General features: G+C 46.7%; 1 protein-coding gene and 1 pseudogene across 7 annotated transcripts in view; one reads left to right on the forward strand and one right to left on the reverse strand.

The window, feature by feature from the left end:
* The window catches only part of hyd (E3 ubiquitin-protein ligase hyd), a 264,107-nt gene that overhangs the window by 7,596 nt on the left and 235,037 nt on the right, over positions 1–21,474 (forward strand). For 6 of the 7 annotated variants that reach the window (XM_084607224.1, XM_084607031.1, XM_084606954.1 and 3 more), the window contains exons 4-7: positions 949–1,216; positions 6,223–6,282; positions 15,103–15,199; positions 16,794–16,931. In XM_084607224.1, coding sequence (XP_084463350.1) covers positions 949–1,216; positions 6,223–6,282; positions 15,103–15,199; positions 16,794–16,931 — 563 coding nt within the window. The remainder of the gene's footprint in view (positions 1–948; positions 1,217–6,222; positions 6,283–15,102; positions 15,200–16,793; positions 16,932–21,474) is intronic. The other variant, XM_084607166.1, reaches the window with a different exon arrangement.
* On the reverse strand, positions 9,116–11,804 carry LOC146207182 (uncharacterized; annotated as a pseudogene).

Consider the following 21,474-nt stretch of genomic DNA (forward strand, 5'->3'; position numbering starts at 1 on the left):
GAACGAGTAGGCAGAGGGAAAAGGGCAGCGCGCAGGGAGTGCTGGGGTGTGGCACGGCCTTTGAATGTGGCTGGCGCGCCGCTGCGAGTGGAGCGGGGCCCCACAAAGTGAAAGGTACGCTTTCTGCATCTACTGACGCTTGATGTGAATATTGCGCATGCCGGTCGGCGAGAAATTCTGCTCCATCTCAGTACAAATAAGAATTGAGTATCGATGACACCAACGAGAAGATTTTAATTCTGAAGCCGAGTGTCTCCTCTTCACGGCTTTTCTGAGAAGTAACCATTCAGGGGCGCATAGACAAGCAGGGCACTTTGTTGCCAGTCTTCAGGACATTGATCATACTTTCAAGTATGATAAGCTCTTACCCATGCAGTAATGTAGAGTGTGAAAGAATGTTTAGCCAAGTCAAGAAGACGTGCACCAGGTTTTGCCCCTCCATGTCAAAAAGGGGCCTAGAACAACTGTTAATTGTCAAATAAAAGGAGTTTGGAGTTAGTCACAATCAGGTGTTCGACAAGGACTTCCTGCGGAAGGCACCTCTTCAGTACTATCCCAGCCTTTCACTTCAGATACGTCTTTCTGAAGTTTTGTTTATGTGACTTTTCGGAACTCTAGTTTAGACTGCTCTGTTTTTCATCATTCAAAAAAGATTTTGAGTAATAAAAAGATAGCATTTTTCACCGAATCTTAGTATTTTTTGGCATCCTCTATAATAGATTGAGTATTGTGCGGTTAGCAGATTTGGAAATGCTGTCAAAGCATAATTTACATTATAAAGAAGCACTTTGATCTAGTTGGTACTCATTTTGCAACATTTGCTGCGAGTTTTTGTGGACGTAATCGTCTTAGACAAATGATCGTGCTATTAGTGCACTGCTGTAAAGCTGCTTCAGTTGTCTGATTAGGGTTAAAGAGAGAGAGAGAAAAAAAAATTCTTGCTTACAGGCTGCTGTCTAGTGCTGCATCTCATCATCACTCCCGGCTCAACCTCAAGGGGAGTGGCGGAGCTGGCGGTGCGTCCGGTGGGGGCTCTGGAGCTGCAGCCCCCTCGGGCTCCACCTCCTCCTCGGGTGCCTCTGGATCAAGGTCTGCGGCTCGGTCACGAGGGCGCATCCTGCGCTCCACTGCATCACGCGGCCGAGGTTCTGGGGTCATCATGGGGTCGCGCCCGGTAGTTCCTGCTCCTTATGTGCCAGAGGAGCTTGTCTCGCAGGTTAGCCTCACTTTCGCCTGGTGTGCGTAAGACATTTATCTTACTGCTATTCATTTTAAAAATGCATGTTTTATTTCTGTCCAAAGTTTGCTCAGCCTTCATACTTTGCATATGAACTGGGGCAGAAATTGCACTGAATGTTATAATGCATTCCATTAGAGGAATGCGTGTAATCAAAGCCATGCTGCAGTTTTTGTGATGCTGCTTTGCATGTTTATGTGGATTTGTACAGTGAAAGATCTTTGCCTGTACCAGCCAGGATGGTGGTTGTTCTCGTGATTTGCACACATACTGCAACTGGACATGTTGCTGATCGGCTGATTTGGTGGAACTGTTGACTGCTATCTTATCACAGGGTGCGCACAGGTCCTTGAAACCCTTGAAAAGCCTTGAATTTGGAAATCTGATTTTCATGGCCCTTAAAAGTACTTCATTTATTTTTTAACCCTTGAAACGCCTTGAAAAATTGTTCTAAAGATGGGAATCACGATTCATGCTAAAGGAAGCTTGCAAAACTAGTATAAAATAGAAAATTGTTTATTTTCTCGTCACATATATTTCCACTTGATGTTTGAAAAGAAATCCTTGAAATTTTCACAAGTTTGGTGGATATGCTTTATTGGTTGGTCATATTGAGGTGGTAAAATCGTTTGTTCCAAAGAGTAGCCATATCGCCATCGCCATCACCGACTGCATGGCGTATTGCTGTGTTGCATTCCAGGTGCGTTGGCGTTTGACTAGTTGCAACGATTTTGCATTGACAAGCTTTCAGATATTTCTCTACGTGTGAATGCAGTAGTTCCTCGATGCAAAATAACAATACCTGAAAATTGCAAAATTTCAAAACGCGTGGCTGAGCCACATTGACTACAAGGACTGGGTGGCTCTGGATGCAGTGAATCCTCAACGAGCGAAATGCAAGTCATGCAGGAAATCCTTCGACCTGGTTTCCATGGGTGAGAGTGCATTGAAAAGTCATACGAAAAGTGGGAAGCACAGCACTCTGTCGCGGTCATGTGACATCGACAGCGCATGCAAGGTCAACGAGCTGGTGACAGAAGTGATGAAGTTAATTTCATCCCACTGCTCCTACAGATCGTTGTCTGAAACAGGCGAGCTGTTCAAGTGCATGTTTCTTGACAGTGAGATCGCTAAAGGCTTTTCACGCAGGTAAAAGAAATGTGCTTATGTGACATGTCACGGCCTCCGACCCTTTTTTTTCTGTCATCGTTGTAGTGAGATATAGACCAGTTTAAAAGCTATTTCATACTTTTTGACGAGTCTGCGAACGAGTGCCTTCAAGAGAAACTAATGCATGTACGCATAAGATATTGGGATTCTCGAAAAAAAGTGGTCACAAGATACTACACATCTATGTTTACTGGGCATTTTATGGCAGCCGACACCCGAAAGAAACTGTTGAGTGCACTGGAACCTTTGCCATTGGCAAAGATCCTTGAATCTCAGTGCATGGAATGTGATGTGACCCTTAAGTTCTTCAAAATGCTACAATGCCACTTACAGGTCTTGACTTGGGCGCTTGTGGCCTCCACACAATCCACATTGCCTACAAAGCAGGCATCGTAGTGAGTAATTAGGAACTTGACACCTTTTTGTCTGTCTGTATGCACTGTTTGAGGATGCCCAGCTTGGAGACAGGATTTTTCAACAGTCACTGGGCAGGCAAATATGTTGCGCATCGCTGGGTTGAGAATGTGCCTGTCATTGAAAGAGCTGTGGAACTTTGGAACGATGTGCGGAAATATGTAGAATCTGCAAGGAAGAAGCAAGTGAGCCTGCCAAAGTGTGTCTTTTTAGAACATTGTTGAATTCAGCCGGGGCACATTAGTAGTGGCAAAGCTGAACTTTTCTCTCAGTGTCGTTGCCATACTAAAGCCTTTCTTAATGAAGTACCAAACAGACAAGCCCGTGTTGTTTCTTCTGGCAAGAGACAGAGAAAAAAATCATCAGGAAGTTGACAAAGTCTATGACGTGTTCAACATTCTCTCCAGCTACAGAGAATACTGGCTTGCTGCAGATTGATGTACAAGACCCAATCATGCGCCACTTGAAAAAGTGCACCTCAGTTACACAGTCGAGCAAATTGTGAAGTGCAAAGCAAGTGCACATGATGTATTTCAGTTAGGATGGACTGCAAGCTGTTCCTAGTCGCAGTGACGAAGAAAGTCCTTGAGAAGAGCCCCTTGAGGTTCCAAGTAGTTAGAAGTCATTCCTTTCTTGACCCTCGGCACGTGCTGCAGGCCCAACGAGTGCTTAATAGGCCTCAAGAAACTGTTGGAAGACCTCATAGCAGCAGGGAGATCGACAGACCAGCAGTGAGACACGGTACTTGCAGAGTACACTGAGTTGTTGCAAGAACGACGTTTTGAGAAATCTACCAGTCTTGACACATTCTTCAGTGAGCTTTTGTTGTTGAGGGCTTATGCAGAACTTCGGAAGATTGTAAAATTATTGCTTGTGTTGAGCCATGGTCAAGCAACTGTTGAGAGAGGCTTGAGCGTCAACAGAGAGATCTGCGTAGAGAACTTGAGAGGCCTGTCTTACATCTCGCAGCGAATTTGCGATTTTGAACATTGTCATCACAGAGGATTTGTGGAAGGCTGTATTAGCTGCCAGACATCATTATAGTGCTTACTTGGAAGCCGATAAGAGACACCAAGAACATGTTAAGCAGTCGCAAAAGGGCTGTGCTGAGGAGCAGCTTGACAGTCACAACAAAAAAAAAGTCAATGGTTTAGCTCGGCTATGCCAGGATATACGTAGCGAGAGGTTAGTTTCCCTGGCTGAGCTTGTTGTGGTCATGTATGTTTAGCAATGAGAGACAGTGGGTATACACATCTTTTATTCATTTTGCTTGACAGAGACGAAGATTGCCCGATGATTTATGAAGTAGCATGTAGCGGTCTCAATTTTGCCTATACAGTATTTGGATTTGGTAAAGTCTCCAAACGCAATCTCATACATTGGATTGCTCACTGGTGTCAAGTCCATTTGGTGGTGCCATAGTCTCTCGCACACACTACATGTGTCCAAATGAATTGTTCACAAAAATCTGCTTCAAATGTCTGGGTCGCAGATGCACTTTCGGAAACTTGAATGGAGTGATCAGTCAAACGACGTGCCTTTACATCCTTTTCTGTTGGTTCCCATTGACAACTCTTCCATAGGCCCCATCTCGGCGGCTATGCACCGTCTGTTACGCTCGGCAGTCTGGCATCACAGTTTGGCAAGCCTTTCCTCTCTCTCGCTCGGCAGTCTGGCATCACAGTTTGGCAAGCCTTTCCTCTCTCTGTTTGGGCGTCTCCGCTGCTCTCTTAGCCTTCTTACGCTCATTCTCTTTTTGCTGCTGCTATGTACTGTTTTTTGTACTCTGCCGGTGTCTGCATTTTGATGGAGGTGAAATGGAGAGGCGTCCGTGGTGCTGTGCGATGTTAGTGCACGTTAAAGATCCCCAGGTGGTCGAAATTACTCCATAGCCTCCACTAACTTTCTCTCTCACCTTCCTCCCTTCCCCTACAGCGCGGTTTAGGTGTTTACAGAGCAAGTGTGACAGATACTGTGCCTTTCCTTTCCTGTGAACCAGTTTATTGCTATTATTATTATTACGCTCTGCATCTTGGCGTCTCCGCTTGGCAAGGCATTCTTCTCTTTGTTCGGACGTTTCTGCTGCTCTGTATCTCGGCGTCTCCGCTTGGAAAGACATTCTTTTCTTTGTTCGGGTGCCTCACGTCGCTTTCGATGCAGCTGTGGTTTCGTGCATGCGCACTTGCTGACACAGCGAATTGCGCTGCTGTCTACCGTAGTTTAGCTCTTGCTACAAAAAAGGAAGATCTTTGTAGCAGCAATTGGTGACTTGACTGCATCAGCAGGTGACTATGCTGGGAAGGCAGAAACAGCTAATGACCTCACCTGCATTATAAAATCAAACTCGTCGAGAAACATTGCAAAGGCTAAAGCCGAAGAATAGTTAAGTCTGAAGAAAGAGATGGAGACGCCTTGGCCTGTGAGTGCAATAAATGTGATGGCTATAGTTTCCTGAAAATTTTTTCTATCGAAATTAATAGAGCTGCGTTGTAGGCCTTTCAAAAAACTTCCAGGAAGGCCTTGAAAGTCCTTGAATATCCTTGAATTTTTGTCTCTGGAGCCTGTATGAACCCTGTATCATCTGGCTATTCCAACTGATCTCATTTGAACTTAAGTGCCATGGAACTTTTAGTGGTGGTGAACACTGGTATGTAATGCTGCCCAGCTGTTACTGAAATGAAAACCTGATGGATGATCAGCTACTGGAACTGCCAGTGGAAGAAAATCCAGAGATTGAACAGAGATTGTGACAGGTCTGGGGCAATAAATTTGGAGTCATGCAACATTACCTACTGCACAGTTGTAAAGAATTAACAAACATGGTATAGAAGAGGGATCGCAGGCGTCTCGCTGCTTTTAATCCTGATCCCGAACATTGCTCTCAGTTGCCTTCATGTGCCCCAGACCCAAATCCTCGTCTTCCTCCTCTTCGTTCCGCTTGCAAATGCACTGGCGAACCTTCTGCACATGACAACCAGGAATGATGGAAAAGACGAGTTACATGAGGCTCCGGAGTATGCACTTTACCACTGATTAGTCGTGTCCCAGTTTTTTTGAGGTGAAGCTGTTCCGGCATTGAAATGTGTGTGAACAGGAAGACTATGACCCTGCATTCCACAGACCTGAACGCCAAAGGGTTATGTGCAGTGCCTGTTCGAGACCATCTTGTTTGATGTGTGATATGCTTGCATGATGGGTATGATCTCCCATTTTGGGTGACTTGGAAGCATGTGTAACCTAAATGAATGAACCTTATGCGTATTGTACGTAGACACCGTAGCTTGGTGGTGTTGAAGACGGAGTGGTTTTCTGTATTGCTCAATTTGCAATTGAAACTTGCCGAGTAGACTGCATCATAAGCCTTATGTGGTGGGTAGTGATGTATGATGTTCTCTTGAAAGGCTCAAGTGGTTCTCCAAGGAAAGTCACGGAACCTTATAATTCGAGAACTTCAGCGTACGGTGAGTGTGTCTTCCTTTTTCTTTTCCTTGCATTTTGGTTAGTGGTGTGTGAATATTCGAAATTTCAAATACGAATTGTATATGTTTGTTACTAGATTTGTATTCGAAAAACTGATATTTGGAATTTTTCGAACATTCAAAAGTTGCTGAATACACACAGTTTCACTGCACTGCATGCTTCAACAACAATTCTTGACAGTGTTGACTGTGCAGTGAATGCGATGGAGCTGTTTTGTAAAGGGGGTCCTCTCGTTTTGTGAAAAGGTCCATACTGTACAAAGTAAAGCACTGGATGAAACCAGGAAAAAATTTCGTTCTCACATCTCTTTCATCTCAAATGCAGACAACCATCACGCATATAAAGCCACTGTGATGCAAACAGTTTTTGGCAGCTTTTTCAAGGTCTATTCAATAATGCTTGCTATTTCTTTAAACGAGTATACAGTGTAGTCCGCTTGTGGCTATATTGAGACAACCTGAAGTTGTGATCTTTTTAACCGATGATCGTTATATTTGGAGCAGCGAAAACAAAAAACAAAAACACACTCATATATTTTTCCATGCTACATTCTTGCCTATGATGCGTAAATCGGGTTGAACAACACTAATCATCATAAAGAGCACTAAACACTTTACAGTCGAACCCACATATATCGAACCCGGATATATCGAATTTTGGTTATATCGAACTCACGAAATATCCCCTTGAAAATTCCATGTAAAAGTATAGGAAAGCCGCGTCATATATCGAACTCAATTTCACCGGTCGTTCTATATATCGAACTCCGCACCACGCACTGGAAAATGTGCCTTCCCCAAAGACGATCGCATCATCCTTGGCCGTTTGCCGCGTGACGTTTTCAAGCCATGCGCGGAAGGAATGAGAAGCAACAGTTCGGCGACGGCTGTTCTGGGCAGCGCTGCGCCCATTCCCCAAAGGCGCGCGCATCTGCAGTTATCGTTTCCCGCGCGCCAGCACATCACGTTTGAAAGCCATGTGCATGGGTGTGCCCTTTCTTTTGCCGAGCTATCTCTCTCCTTCAGCACGCGCTACACATGCGCCAAGCCAGCTCAGCCTGTTTTCAGACAGACGTCGGACGCTTACTCCAGCGTGTGTTGCGAACCCTCTGCGCGTAGCGACTGCCGTGGCAATGGCGCCTGCGGACGTTAAGAAGCGGCAGCTGTCTGTTTTTTTTTTTTTGAGAGTCATCCTTTCTTATTGTTGTACTGTTCAGACGTTAAGCGGCGGCAGTTTTTTTTTTTTTTTTTTTGTGGGAGTCGTTTATCCTGCATGTATGAATCAACGAAAGCACGTGGTCAGCTGCTGCGATCATGACGCCAGCCCCAAGCGCGGTGTGGTTTGTGCAATCAAGTCATCACGGGCACTCTGCCAAGTTCGCTCACCGCCACCGCAGGAGCTACCAAAAGATAAACGTGCCCGGATGTTATCGCTGCGCAGCATCTTGAGACGCTGCCAAGAAATGAGCTGTGGATGAGACCACTGACACAGAATGACGCGCGCCATCAACATGCAAGCGAAAACGCTCGCAATTTCTGCCGCGGCGTCACAGAAACCTTGTTTTGAGCTACCGCAGTGGCTCGAGCGTCGAGAGGGACGCATTTCCAACAAGTCTGAAATTTTTCGCTCTGTCGCTGCCGCTCGTCGCTGAGGTCACTCAATCGCTTGCATGTGAGCGAGCTGGCCTTTACGATTTTTTTTTTTTCAAATTCTTGGGTGCAAAAGTGGAGGGTGGGTTCATTATGCGAGTGGGTTGATTACGCGACAAATACGGTATCGTTTTTTCGCATCGTAAGTCCCGTGACAAGCCAATTTTTGTATATCGAATTATCGATATATCGAACTATTTCGCGATCCCCTTCGAGTTCGATGTATCCGGGTTCATCAATAGCCATAAAATAACTTAAGCATACTTTGAGAAGTTGGAAATTCGTGCTCGCTCGAGCAGCTGAAGCTTGACAATTGCTGTGAGCAGCACTTCCAGTAGCGTGTATGCTGGCGGCAGTCCTTTTTGCGTGCACGAAATCGATTAGCGACTGGATGAACTGAAGGACATCCCAGCCTTGATGATCGTTAAAATCGTAGAGTGCGAATGTCCGTATTTTTTCACGAAGCTTCCAACTTTGAAACCCTGCCAAAAATCCCGATGAATTTGCCGTTTCATCCCTTGAGCTATCACGCCGTTCGTCAATATGGTCGCTGCTATCTTCCACGGACACAGAATCGGCGATGGCGATGACGATACGGCCGCAGCGGCACCCTTTGCGCGACTGCGATTGCGATGATGATAGTGCTCATTTCCTTCTGTTTTCACTGCTTATGTCGAGTTTTCACGTCATTGTCTTCATAATATTTTATCTTTTATTGAATATCAATCAAACTTTCTTGGTATACACCTACCGGGCGGCGATAAAGCTATCGCTGTATCCGATGTACCGCCGATAATCGATCTTTATATCTAGTTTATTTTTACATAGGGTCAATGGGAAAAATGATAAATCTCAAGAATTTGATCGTTATAAGCGATATATCGCTATATCTGGTATCGTTATAAGTGGACTGCACTGTAGACACCTATTTTTGAAGCGTCTGTGAGAATAAGATTGCCTTCCTGGTTATACAGAGATGCTCCCCAACCAATCCCAACCTCTCATGGTACCACGAAGATATTTTAATTTGATTTTAAGTGCAAGCCAGGCAAATACTCAGTTTTTCAAAACCCATTGACAGTGACATCTCTGACGAAAAAGCGTACATTGGTAAACAACATGTTGTCAGACAACTGCGACATGGAGTCAGCGAAGCAAAGAGTAGTCACAACACAGGATATCTCACCATGCCTGACTCGAACGCCTTGCGAGTCCAGCCCTGCCCTGCATGAGAAATTTCTGCGCTTCTGCTCACTTGACTCAATGGCCTTTCACACTGTCTTCGTTGGTGCATGTTACAGTTACTTCACCTGCCGTTGATTCCGCGGTCGGCATGTTTTTACAGCACGAAGCTTGGGTATACTTTGCGCATGCGTGCGGATACATCGATCAGAGTCCAGAAAAGTGGAAGCAGGGGAGCTCTTTTCATTTTATGCCCGACTCGTACAACTTGAACTGGGTACATATGTAGACTGGCTGCTATACTCGGGTCCCAACATCATGCCTGCGTAAGTGCAGAGCTTTCGGCAACGGCGCCTCCCACTGGCGCGCCGGGAGACGAACTGCACCGCTTTCCGCCTGCCATCTAGCTGGTTTCACATTGAAGCAGCTATGGATGGCGCTTCCGAACAGGCAAACGCTGTAATAATGTCAGACTTTCGCGCCGCTTTACTGGAAAGCCCATCTCATAATAAAATATTGTTACGAGGCAAGGGAGCAAGGGAGACTCGATAAGGCCTTCGGTAAATGGGGCTGGCATCACCAGTACTGATGCGATGGATAACGAGAGATGTCTGGCCCAAAGGTAGTTTCCCAAAATCAAATATGTCTCTGTACGAAAACAAAAGGTCGGAGAGAGCTCTGGTTTGCTCAGGTGTCAAATCCGCTGCTATCATGGGACTAGAAAGGGTCAAGCGAGAAGCTGATACGGGGGGCTCCGAAAGGGGCACAGGCTTGAGGGCAGAAACTTCGCAGTCAGCCAACGGAAACAAGTCAGCGAGTGCAATGCCATGGGGCAAAACTTGGACGGATCGGCTGAAGTTAAGGATGGGAAGATAGGTTCTGTTATCTGTGACGGTCACGACAGTGTGAGGGAGAATGACGTTACGGTAGAGAACAACATCGGTGATTGGACAAGTGACGTATGTACCATCAGGAATAGCAGGAAACGGGGCCAGAGGAACATACATGGCAGCTTCGGGCGGTAGGCAAACAAACTCGATGGAGCGAAGGCGTGGCTTGATGTCTGTGTGGTCGGAGCAGAAAGGCAGGTCTAAACGAAGGAGGCCACTTGAACAATTAATCAAGGCAGAGTGGGCTGTCAAAAAGTCGATGCCAAGGATCACATCATGAGGGCAGCAGTCGATTACAGTGAAGAGCACTGGGGTAGTTCACCACATATGGTCACGCGCGCAGTGCACAGTCCCACGACGGCAACGACGCCTCCATCGGCGACACAAACAGCTGATGAAGAGGTGGGTGTGACAACTTTTTTGAGTCTGCGGCGAAATGAACTGAGAATGAAAATTTGGGCACCAGTGTCAATGAGGGCGGTAACAGGGACACCATCTACACAGATATCTAGAAGATTGCGGCGATCAGCGAGGGTCTGCAGAGGATTTTTGGCCGGGTCGTCAATGCAGCTTCACCTCCGGGAGCTGCATTGATCAGTTTTTCGGGAGAGGGCCAGAAAAGTGAGGAGATGATGAACGGCGAGGTTGGGGCGAGCGGGAACGGCGGGTCTGGGGAGACTGCAAGCGACTGGACATGCTCAGGGATGGCGAGTAGAAGTCACGAGAGGACGTATCACGGAGAGAGCTTGGATGTGGTTCATAGGTGGCGCTGCGATCATGATAGTAGTGAGGTCGAGGTGATGGGACCCAACGGCTGCGGCAGTGGCGAGAAATGTGACCGGCACGTGAGCAGGGTAAGAGATGGATCAATTGTCTAAGGTCCGCCTTTCTTCCGGGTTGCGGTAGTGGTATCGCGTCGGGAAGGGCGCAGTCGGAGCCACAGCAGCTACCACCGGAACGGTGGGCTGGACAGATGGCTGTACGAACGGCTGACCAGAGTTGAGGCTTACGTTCGCATTAAGGCCTGCATTCGCGAATTCTTGGCAAATGACAGCTTGGATAAGTGCTATGGTAGCGTCCGCTGGCTGAGGTGTGAATGTGATTGGGGCCATTGCCTCCAGCTCTCTGTGAACGATCCTGGTCAAGTTTGGCTGATGGGACGGCTGCTGCAGTGTTGGCAGATCCTCGCACGAAAACGTAGCAACCGTGTTTGGTAAGCGGTCGAAGCGGGGAGCAATACGACAATGTTTAGCTTGCTCAAACCGCTGACACAAGGACGGAGTCGACCGTCGTGCAGTCTTTGCAAAAGAGAAGATTAAAAGCATCGTCAGCAATTCCCTTTAAGATATGGCCCACCTTGTCACACTCGGGCATGGCGCTGTTCACTTTGCGGCATAGAGCTAGTAGGTCTTGTATGTACGACAGATTTAATTCGGTCGACGATTGTGTTCGCGATGCTAGGTCCTTTTTAGCGCCGAGCCTGCGTCCGATCGGCTTGCCAAAGAAATCCCGAAGCTTCTCTTTGCACATGTCCCAGGATGTCAGATCTTCTTCGTGCGTCTCAAATCAGACCCGTGCCGTACCAGCAAGGTAGAATATGACGTTCGCAAGCATCAATGTTGCGTCCCATCGGTTGTGCTTACTGACTCGCTCGTACGTAGCGAGCTAGCCTTCGATGTCGACGTCATCGATGCCACAAAAGGTGCCCGGATCACGAGTCTGCGCCACGACGACTGTGGGCGCTGGTTGTGCCGCTGTAGAAGGGGCTTCGTAGGACTGCATAGTGCTAGCACCAAGCTGGCGACCACTGCGGAGATCCAGATTGTAGTATTGGTTTCGTACCCCGCACCTCCACCAAGATGTTACGAGTCACAACATGAGGTTACGAGGTCGTAGCCGCAACAGTTCGTAGTCAGGAACACACTCGCAGGACCGTCCAGAGCCTAGCTTCAGTGTCTTCATTCTTCACCAAGTCCAGCACTTCGTCGTCGTCCGTGACTGCATATCGTAACAATATGTTCTTGATCTGCACGACGCCTTCAGCAGCGGAGCTAGCTGACGCCATTGTGTGTCGCACCGGCAGCGGCAGCAAAGTGACTGAGAAAAAAAGCTCGCTTGTATCGCTGTACTAACCTTTACCAGCACCTTCGTATTGGCCAAAAAATCCTCCCTATTTAATCGTCATTGATAGTCATTTGTACAAGGACTTGTTATGTAAGCATATAAACAGAGATCAAGCTTTCTAAGGAGATGAAATATTTGATTAAGAAACGCCAGAGTATGAAAGCTTCCAATCCAACAGACCAGATCGAATTGGCCGAGATATCAAAGCTAATCAATAAGCGCAAGGTGGCCGATATAAGGAAGTATAACATGGAGAAAATTGAGCATGCTGTAAAGAACGGGGGAAGCCTTAAAGCGGTAAAGAAGAAATTGGCCATAGGCAAAAACCAGATGTATGCGATAAGGGACAAGGCGGGCAACGTCATCACTAATATGGAAAAGATAGTCAAAGTAGCCGAGGAGTTCTATACAGATCTCTACAGTAGCCAAAGTAGTCAGGACCGTAATGAGATTGGCGGTAGGGAAAAACAGTCAGACGTTCCACCAGTGATGAAGGACGAGGTCAAGAAAGCACTAGAAACTATGAAAAGGGGGAAATCAGCTGGAGAGGATCAGATAACTACAGATTTGCTGAAGGACGGGGGGGATGTCATGCTAGAAAAACTGGCCACCCTGTATACGCAGTGCCTGGTGTCATCGACGGTACCGGAACCATGGAAGAATGCAAACATTATCCTCATTCACAAGAAAGGGGACTCTAAGGACCTTAAAAATTACAGACCAATCAGCTTACTGTCTGTTACGTATAAGGTATTTACTAAGGTAATCGCTAATAGAATCAGGACAACCTTAGACTGCAATCAAGCAAAGGATCAAGCAGGGTTTCGGAAACGGTACTCTACTATCGATCATATCCATACCATCAATCAGGTGATAGAAAAATGCTCGGAATATAACCAGCCCTTATACATAGCATTCATTGATTACGAAAAAGCATTCGACTCAGTTGAAACCTCGGCGGTGATGCAGGCATTGCGAAATCAGGGGGTAGACGAGCCGTATGTGAAAGTGCTGGAAGATATATATAGTGGCTGCACAGCAACCATAGTTCTGCATAAAGAAAGTAACAAAATTCCCATAAAGAAAGGTGTTAGGCAAGGAGACACAATCTCCCCAGTACTATTCACAGCTTGTTTAGAGGAAGTATTCAGAGACTTGGAATGGGAGCAGTTAGGGATAAGGGTAGATGGAGAATACCTCAGTAATCTGCGATTTGCTGATGACATTGCCTTGCTAAGCAACTCGGGGGATGAACTGCAAATAATGATTGATGACCTAGACAGGAAAAGTAGAAAGGTAGGCTTGAAAATCAATATGCAGAAGACTAAGGTAATGTTCAACAGCCTCGGGAAGGAGCAGCAGTTTAGATTAGGTAGCGAAATACTGGAAGTAGTAGGCGAATATGTCTACTTAGGACAGGTAGTAACTGCAGATCCGGACCACGAAAAGGAAATAACAAGAAGAATACGATTGGGATGGAGCGCATTTGGCAAGCACTCGCAGATTATGACTAGCAGCTTACCGGTATCGCTCAAGAGGAAAGTATACAACAGTTGCATCTTGCCTGTACTCACCTATGGGGCTGAAACGTGGAGGCTAACCAAGAGAGTTCTACTTAAGTTGAGGACAACCCAGAGGGCTATGGAACGAAAAATGGTAGGGGGAGATAGAAAGCGTGCAGAGTGGGTCAGAGAAATAACTCAAGTTACCGACATTTTAGTAGAAATTAAGAAGGAATGGACATGGGCAGGACATGTAGTGCGAAGAGAGGATAACCGATGGTCGCTGAGGGTAACAAACTGGATTCCAAGGGAAGGAAAGCGTAGCAGGGGGCGGCAGAAAGTTAGGTGGGCGGATGAGATTAAGAAGTTCGCAGGGGTCATGTGGATGCAGCTAGCACAGAACCGGGTTAAGTGGAGAAATATAGGAGAGGCCTTCGCCCTGCAGTGGGTATAATCAGGCTGATGATGATGAAACAAAGATCGGTGATAGGTTATAGCTTGGGAGCTAGTTGCGGCGGCCACGGCTTTACATGCCCAGTTTGCCTTGACAGCGCCATGTGCGATTGCTTGCACGTGCGATTACAAGCAGACGAAAAGTGCTACCCGTATGCGTCATTGGATTCTGTGGTTACGTGTCACCAGCCTTGCCAGTAAGGGGCGCTCATGTGGCGTTTTCGCATCTTTGATGTCATTGTGCGCTCGTGGTTGGAGAGATGAAACCGAAACTGGTCCTGATAATTGCCCTTATAATTAATTCATTGAGCTGTGTTGGGGGCTTTTTTGGTCACATTTCCTCTGTTCTGGACCATCATGGATTGATTAAAGCAAAAATATCGAAAGTGAAAATGTATGCGTTGAAACTCTTAATTTTCTTTTTTTTATCAGTTATCAGATATTCGATTCAGTATTCCACGGCATTTTTTTCCTATATTCCTATTTGATTTGTATTAAAAAATTTCAATATTCATGCACCCCTAGTTTTGGTTTTTCATCCATTCTCGGGCGTCTAGTTTAATGTTACTGAGGCATCTGTCTAAACTTGTTGATGTGAGCAACAAATAAGTCTTCCTCCTATCAGCTGCTTTCTTCTGTAATGTGTTTTGGAGGATGAAATATTCTTTCCCACGTTTAGCGATTTCACTTAAGGGAGTGGCATGTGGTTTTTTGCAAGCAGTGGTGAGTCCTTTTATTGTTCTATGCAAGTTAGACTCTCTCTGACTCCTGGCTCTTTCTTGCTAATACAACAAGACACTGCTGCTGAAGCGGTATATATATCACAGTTTGTAATGCAGTTCTTGATGGTGGCATGTCAGCTTTACAAATGCTGTGGGGAAGGCTTTGCTAAGTTTCGATGTGCTCCTTTCTTATTCACAGGCTGTGTAACTAATGCTACCTCCGTTGCTCTCATTGTCGTGTTGTGACAAGTATAATATGAGCACTGGATTCTCTTCCAGAACCTTGATGTAAACCTGGCGGTGAACAACCTGCTGAGTCGGGATGATGAAGATGGAGAGGATGTGGACGATGGTCAGGAGTCATACATGCCTGGAGGCTAGTGCCACAGTTTTCACAGTTTGTTCTTGCTGGCTCAGCATGTGTCACTTGAGGGCCAGCAAGGAAATTCATGACCACTAGTTTGGGGAAGAACATTGGTAGTAGTCATTGGGGACATAGCCAAGTTAAAGCTTTGCTTAATCATTATTGTTGTTCAAGACTCATCCAGGTGTTCGCAGCAGGAGTGCTTTATAGAGTCAGTTCTGTCTTGTATTTGTTGTGTTTCTTTGTGAATATTATGTCCCTCGAAAGTGTCTTGACTGCCTTTTTACAAACCCACAGAAGCTGAATGCAGACTGATCTGTACTGGAAATTTTATAACACACAAGTGATACAGTCGAACCCGAATAATTCGAATTTTGGTTATATTGAACCCACGGAATGTCCTCTTGAAAATCCCATGTAAAAAGTATAGGAAAGCTGCGTCGTATATCGAAGTCAATTTCACCGGTCGTTCGATATATCAAACTCTGCACCACCCACGCATCGGACTGCGCGCCTTCCGCAAAGATGATCGCATCACCCTCGGCCGTTTACCGCGTGATGTTTTCAAGCTGCGCGTGGAAGAAATGAGAAGGAGCAGTTCTGCGACGGCTGGTCTAGGGCATGTTTTCCACCACCACCACCCTTTCCCCAAAGGTGCGCACATCTGCAGTGATCGCTGCCGCGCTATCACGTGACGTTTGCAAGCCATGTGCGTGAAGGAACGAGAGGGAACCAATGCAGTCGTGCTGTTCGGGAGAGGGGAGAAACGCAATAGAGTGAAGCGCAAGGGTGTGCCCACTCTTCTGCCGATCTTTATCTCTCCCCTTCCCTCCTCTCTCTTTCCCAGTCTTCGTCCGCAGCAGCACGTACTATGCATGTGCGGACAAGCCAGTTTAGCCCGTGGTAGACGCTTTTTTCTTCTTCTTTTTTTGCGGCTGCGGACGTTAAGAAGAGGCAGGGTTTTTTTTTTTGCGAGAGTCGTTCATTCTTACACCTATAAATCAACGAAAGCACGCGGTCAGCTGTGATCATGACGACTTTTAGCATTGTTCGCTTCAAACGGCATTTACAGCTATCACGCTTTCCAATGATTTTGTGGCAGTGGACTATGCCCGCCCCAAGCGCGGCGTGATAAATCGAACCAGGCTTGTGCAACCAAGCCGCCATGGGCGCTGCCAAGTTCGCTTCCTGCCACCATAGGATCTATCAAAAGTATAGTGAAAAGATAAATACGCCGTGACGTTATCGCTGCGTAGCATCTTGGCGCGCTGCCAATAAATGAGCTGTGGATGCGATGGTTGAAACAAAGGGACGTGCCACCGAACAATTTTTTTTTTGTCAAATTCTCGTGGGCAAAAGTGGGGAGTGGGTTCATTATGCGAGTGGGTTGATTACGCGACAAATACAGTAATGTTTCATTTTTCACGATCGCAAGTGGCGTCACAAGCTAATTTCTGTATGTTGAACTATTTCTTAATTCTCTTTGAGTTCGATATATTCGGGTTTGACTGTATATTGCTATTTAAAGTGGTCCCTCCAGAACAAACTAGTTTCACTTTGCTTTTAACACTAAGTGGGTCGTAAAATGTAGTTTCCTGACTTACAGATGACTTGATATCTCTGCTGGATGCTGGGATCCATGGAGACCACCCCAGTGTGATAATAGATGCTGATGCCATGTTCTCTGAGGACATGTTTGGCTATGCTAATCTGCGAAACCGCACTGGCAGCAGAGGGCGTTCTGGTAGGTTGATATGAGAACTTTGAACTTGGGTAGGGGAATGAGTGTCACATTTGCATACTTAGCAACTTTCCGAATTGCCCGGGAGGCTCCAGAGTTTTGACCGGTCCTCCTGATTCTTCAAACAATTCTTATATCTTAATTCTTTTTGCAGCTACCTGCAAATTTTGGTTGAATGAAAAATACCACCCAATTCACACATTACAGCATTCCAAAGTTGCGAATCTGAATGCTTGACCCTTAAGTGAGGTCATATCGCACTGTGTTTTGATCGGCCGCAGATCGAGAAATATGCTTCTACTGGCACCATTTTGGTCTCGTTCGAAAGATTGTGATTCAAGTTATTTCCATGTCACGATTGGCATTTGTGAGTGTACACCTGAAGCTGGAAACAAAGGGACAAAATTTCAAAAGCATGTGACCCAATTGGCCACTTTTGGTTGGCGGTCGGTGTCAGCTGCTTGTGGCTTAGCGCCATTTTGAAAAAGTCGCGCAGCTGGTTTAGTGACGTTCCGTTGTCACGACCACGGCATAAAACGCTGAAAATTTAGGTTCGGGCATTATAGACCGTTTTCGCAGCGAGGAGGAAAATAGCCTCGAACCGGAAGTGCTGCGCGGCTTCTCCTGTCTGGTATGTGGGGACGCGGGGATAGCAGCGGGGGCAGCAGGGCATTCTACGGAGAAAGGGCACACGTTGCAGTCTTTTGCACACAGAGTGTCTTGAATAGCGGCAAAGTATCTAAGCTGATTAGCTGATGTGAGCGATGTGCTTTCTTTCCCTGTTCTTTCTTCTTTTGCCCCTTTCTTTCCTACATTTCCCTGATCGTTTCATTTCTGCCGGCCGCAGTTTAGCTGCTAAGAGCTGCCGAGTTAGCACAATCTTTTTCTTTACTCAGTTGTTTGCGTTAACAAAAAATAACAACCAAAAGGAGATGATTAGCAGAAGATAAAAGATTAACAGCGGTGGTATGTGCGTGTGGCGCTTCACACTGTTCCACTTGCAACTCACTCAAATGGTCTAAGACGAGCAGCTTCTGAATTTCAAGCCCCAACCAAAAATGTTTAGCTTAGGCAGCCTTTCGTGCGAGTTCCGAACACTGTGTTTGTAGAGTAGCGACCGGGAAAACGGAATACCTGTGCAACAACGGCAGTCTTTGGGCAACAAGCGGATGATATTCCTTGCGGCAAATATTTACGAGATGCTGCCTGGTAAAGAACTATTTTGATTCAAGTCACCTGAGGTTAATGCAAGTATGAAAGAGCCTGTCCCACTTGAAGACGATATATTAATAAATTGGTTGTCAACTTATTTAGTACGAGATGCTGCCAGGTAAAGAACTATTTCGATTCAGTCACCTGAGGTTAATACAAGTATGAAAGAACCTGTCCCACTTGAAGACAACGATATACTAATAAATTGGTTGTCAACTTATTTAGTGAAACAGTGCTGCAATAATTTTTTTTGAAAACACGCATCTCGTGTAAGATTTAGCTGCCAATAATAAAGGAGAATATGATCATAGGAATAGCAGCGATTGCTTGCAGTGAGCAAACCTTGCGACGAAAACTGGACTCTATAATTGTTGACAAAAACAACTTTCGACGAGGTCATTATGGGACATAATTTAAGGTCACTATTCCATAGGTATCAATTGTTCATTTTATCTTGTATTTGGATCTCAGCATGACGGCAGCGTCAGACAAACGCAACTAACGCCCACTCAGAGAAATTGCAGGATAGCAGCTCCCGCCATTGACAAGTCATCGCCACTCCCCGCACATACCGGCAAACAGGTGGTTGAGTCATGTAGGCAATGCTGAAATACGATTGCCTGGTAGTGGGCGCTTGAACACCCTGCCTGAATGTCACCCAACAAAAGTAGCCAGGGTAGAATAAATGGATCCGAAATGGATAATGGATACTTAAGAATAGAACCCCAGTGGAGGTGTGGGAACTCCCGCAGTAGCCGCTCAAGCAGTAAAGAGTATATGAATGAACGGTTGACCCAACAAATGTAGCGTGATTAGCATTGCTCCTAAACGTGACATGAAACGGCTACCGTATTTACTCGCGTAATGAACCCACCTTTTTTCCAGATAAGTTGAAATAAATTTGGGGGGAGGGTTCATTACGCGGGGAAAAAAAATTTAGATATTTTTTAGGTCGAAATTTCATGTCACAATGAAGATAGGAAAATCGCAATCCCAACCTTACCTTTATAGTAAAAACACGTACGCGATGAATGTGAATTAAAAATTCATTTTTATTTTCATGCTGCTGGCTGCTTATGGTCTGTCTCACTCGGGCTCGCTATCTGAATCCACGCTTGAACTCATATCGCTTGCGACTTCGTCGGCGTCGTCGTCTTCCCACAGCGCGTCGTCTTCACTGCCGTCGAGGCTGTTGGAGATGCCAGTCTTTTTGAAGCTGCGGACGACCATCTCGCTGGGAATCACACTCCATGCTTCTAGAATCCATCGACAGAGCATGTCGATGGTGGGCCTTCTAATCTTACCTGCGGGAGTCAGGTCGTGGTTTCCCGCGGCCATCCACTCTGTATAGAGCCGGCGCACGTTGTCCTTAAAGGGCTTATTAATGGAAACATCAAGGGGCTGCAGCACTGATGTCAAGCCACCTGGGATGATAGCGAGGTCCGTGCGTAACTCGCTCATTCGGCAGCGGACATTTTTTTCCAGATGGCCGCGGAAGCTGTCCATAACAAGCAGCGATGGCAGGAGAAGAGCCCCGGGCCGCCGTCCCCAGACTGTTTTCAGCCAGTCGGACACCAGCTCGGCCGACATCCACCCTTTCTCCTGGGCGCGAATGTGGATACCGGCAGGAAGAGTTCCCTTTGGCAGAGTCTTTCTTTTGAAGACGACGAACGGCGGCAGCTTCCTGCCGTCCGCTGTTACAGCTAACATCACGGTGCACCGCTGCTTCTCGGCGCCCGTCGTCTTAACCTGCACACTTTTCGCACCTTTCATATCAACAGTGCTGTTTCTTGGCATGTCAAAGTTTATAGGCGTCTGGTCCGCGTTCCCGATTTGCGACAGCAGGAACTTTTTGTCCTCACGGATCCGAATGACAAAGCGGTGGAAATCACGCACTTTGTCACCACAGTCTGCCGGCAGCCGCTGGCATAACGTAGTACGCCTTCTGAGGCACAACCCGTTCCGGCGCATGAAACGAGTCGTCCAACCACTGGTCGCCTTAAATTCACTCGCGGCAATGCCGTGACTTCTTGCAGTGGCCCGCGCGTGATTCTGTATCAGCTCGTGGGATACGGCACATCCTTCGTTGCGGAGCCTCTTCACATAGCTCAGAACTTCTTCCTCGACGCGAGGAAACTTGCCCTGCTTCGGCCCGCGAAAGGCCCGGCGATCTTTCTTCGTCGCTCTGAGCTCCTCTTGTTGATTCCTCCAGTAGCGCACACGCACGGGGTCTACACTAAAATGCCGTCCAGCCGCGCGATTGCCATGCTCCAAAGCATGCTCCACGACTTTGAGCTTAAAACCGGCCGTGTAGCTAGCGTAACGCCGCATCGCACAACGCGCAGAAAATGCACAGCACGCACGAAATAATGCAAAGGTCGTAGCGAAGCACTTAAACAGCAACAAAATAGGACTGGCGAAATGGCGACCGACGCTGTCCAAGTGCGTTGTCTTTACTTCGTTCTGCCGCCGCCGCGCATGCATGGCGCTATAAGCAGAGGTTTGCTTTGCATTTAATAGATGGCACTCGCAACCTGCATCATCATCATCATTGTAAAAAAAAAATCTAGAGAAGTTTGACAAATTGGTTCGAGAAATACAAAGAAAATAGCCGAGCGTGGTGGAAACTGCCGTCACCCCATTTCAAAGAGGACGCCCCAGTAAAGCCCTTTGCGCATCCACCAACGAATCATGCAAGGTCAATGAACGATCAACGAAAGCGTGCAGTCGACGCCCGCGTCACCCGCGTTCGCGTCGCCGGTGTTCAGCATATTTGGCTTCAAATGATGTTTATTTTATCACTGCGCGATCAGACAATTTTATGATCGTCGACAGTCGACAGCGCCGGCCAATTGAGCCGAGATAACGCGAACATGCTGAACACCGACCCTGCGGGCGGGTGCGCGTTATTTACGCGACGTAAAAAAAAAAATTCAATTTTCGACGACAAAAGTGGGGGGTGGGTTCATTACGCGAGTGGGTTCATTACGCGAGTAAATACGGTATATTCACTTGCTTTCTTTTCTCAAATTGTTACGGTAAGCCATCTCTGGAAATCATTTCAGAATAAAAAGTAGATCGAAAGCTGCCCTCACGGCCTGTGGTGCACCACCGCCTCTCTGTGCCACATAAAAGTTGCACACTAATTGTAATCAGGCTTGTAGCCTTCAGCCAACCTGATCAGGAGCATAATTTTTGTCATTTCTGACCGAATAGCTTCGCTGCTACTGAATTTCTTTTTCTTTCAGCTAGGTACTTTCAGAAAGCACAACATTGCATGCGAAAGCTCCAAAATGCCGATTTGCGCTGCTTGTCGCCTGTTTCGCGGATGGGA

This window comes from Amblyomma maculatum, chromosome 1 (assembly GCF_055883805.1).
Source record: "Amblyomma maculatum isolate TAMU_Amacu chromosome 1, ASM5588380v1, whole genome shotgun sequence".
In the NCBI taxonomy this organism is placed as follows: domain Eukaryota; kingdom Metazoa; phylum Arthropoda; class Arachnida; order Ixodida; family Ixodidae; genus Amblyomma; species Amblyomma maculatum.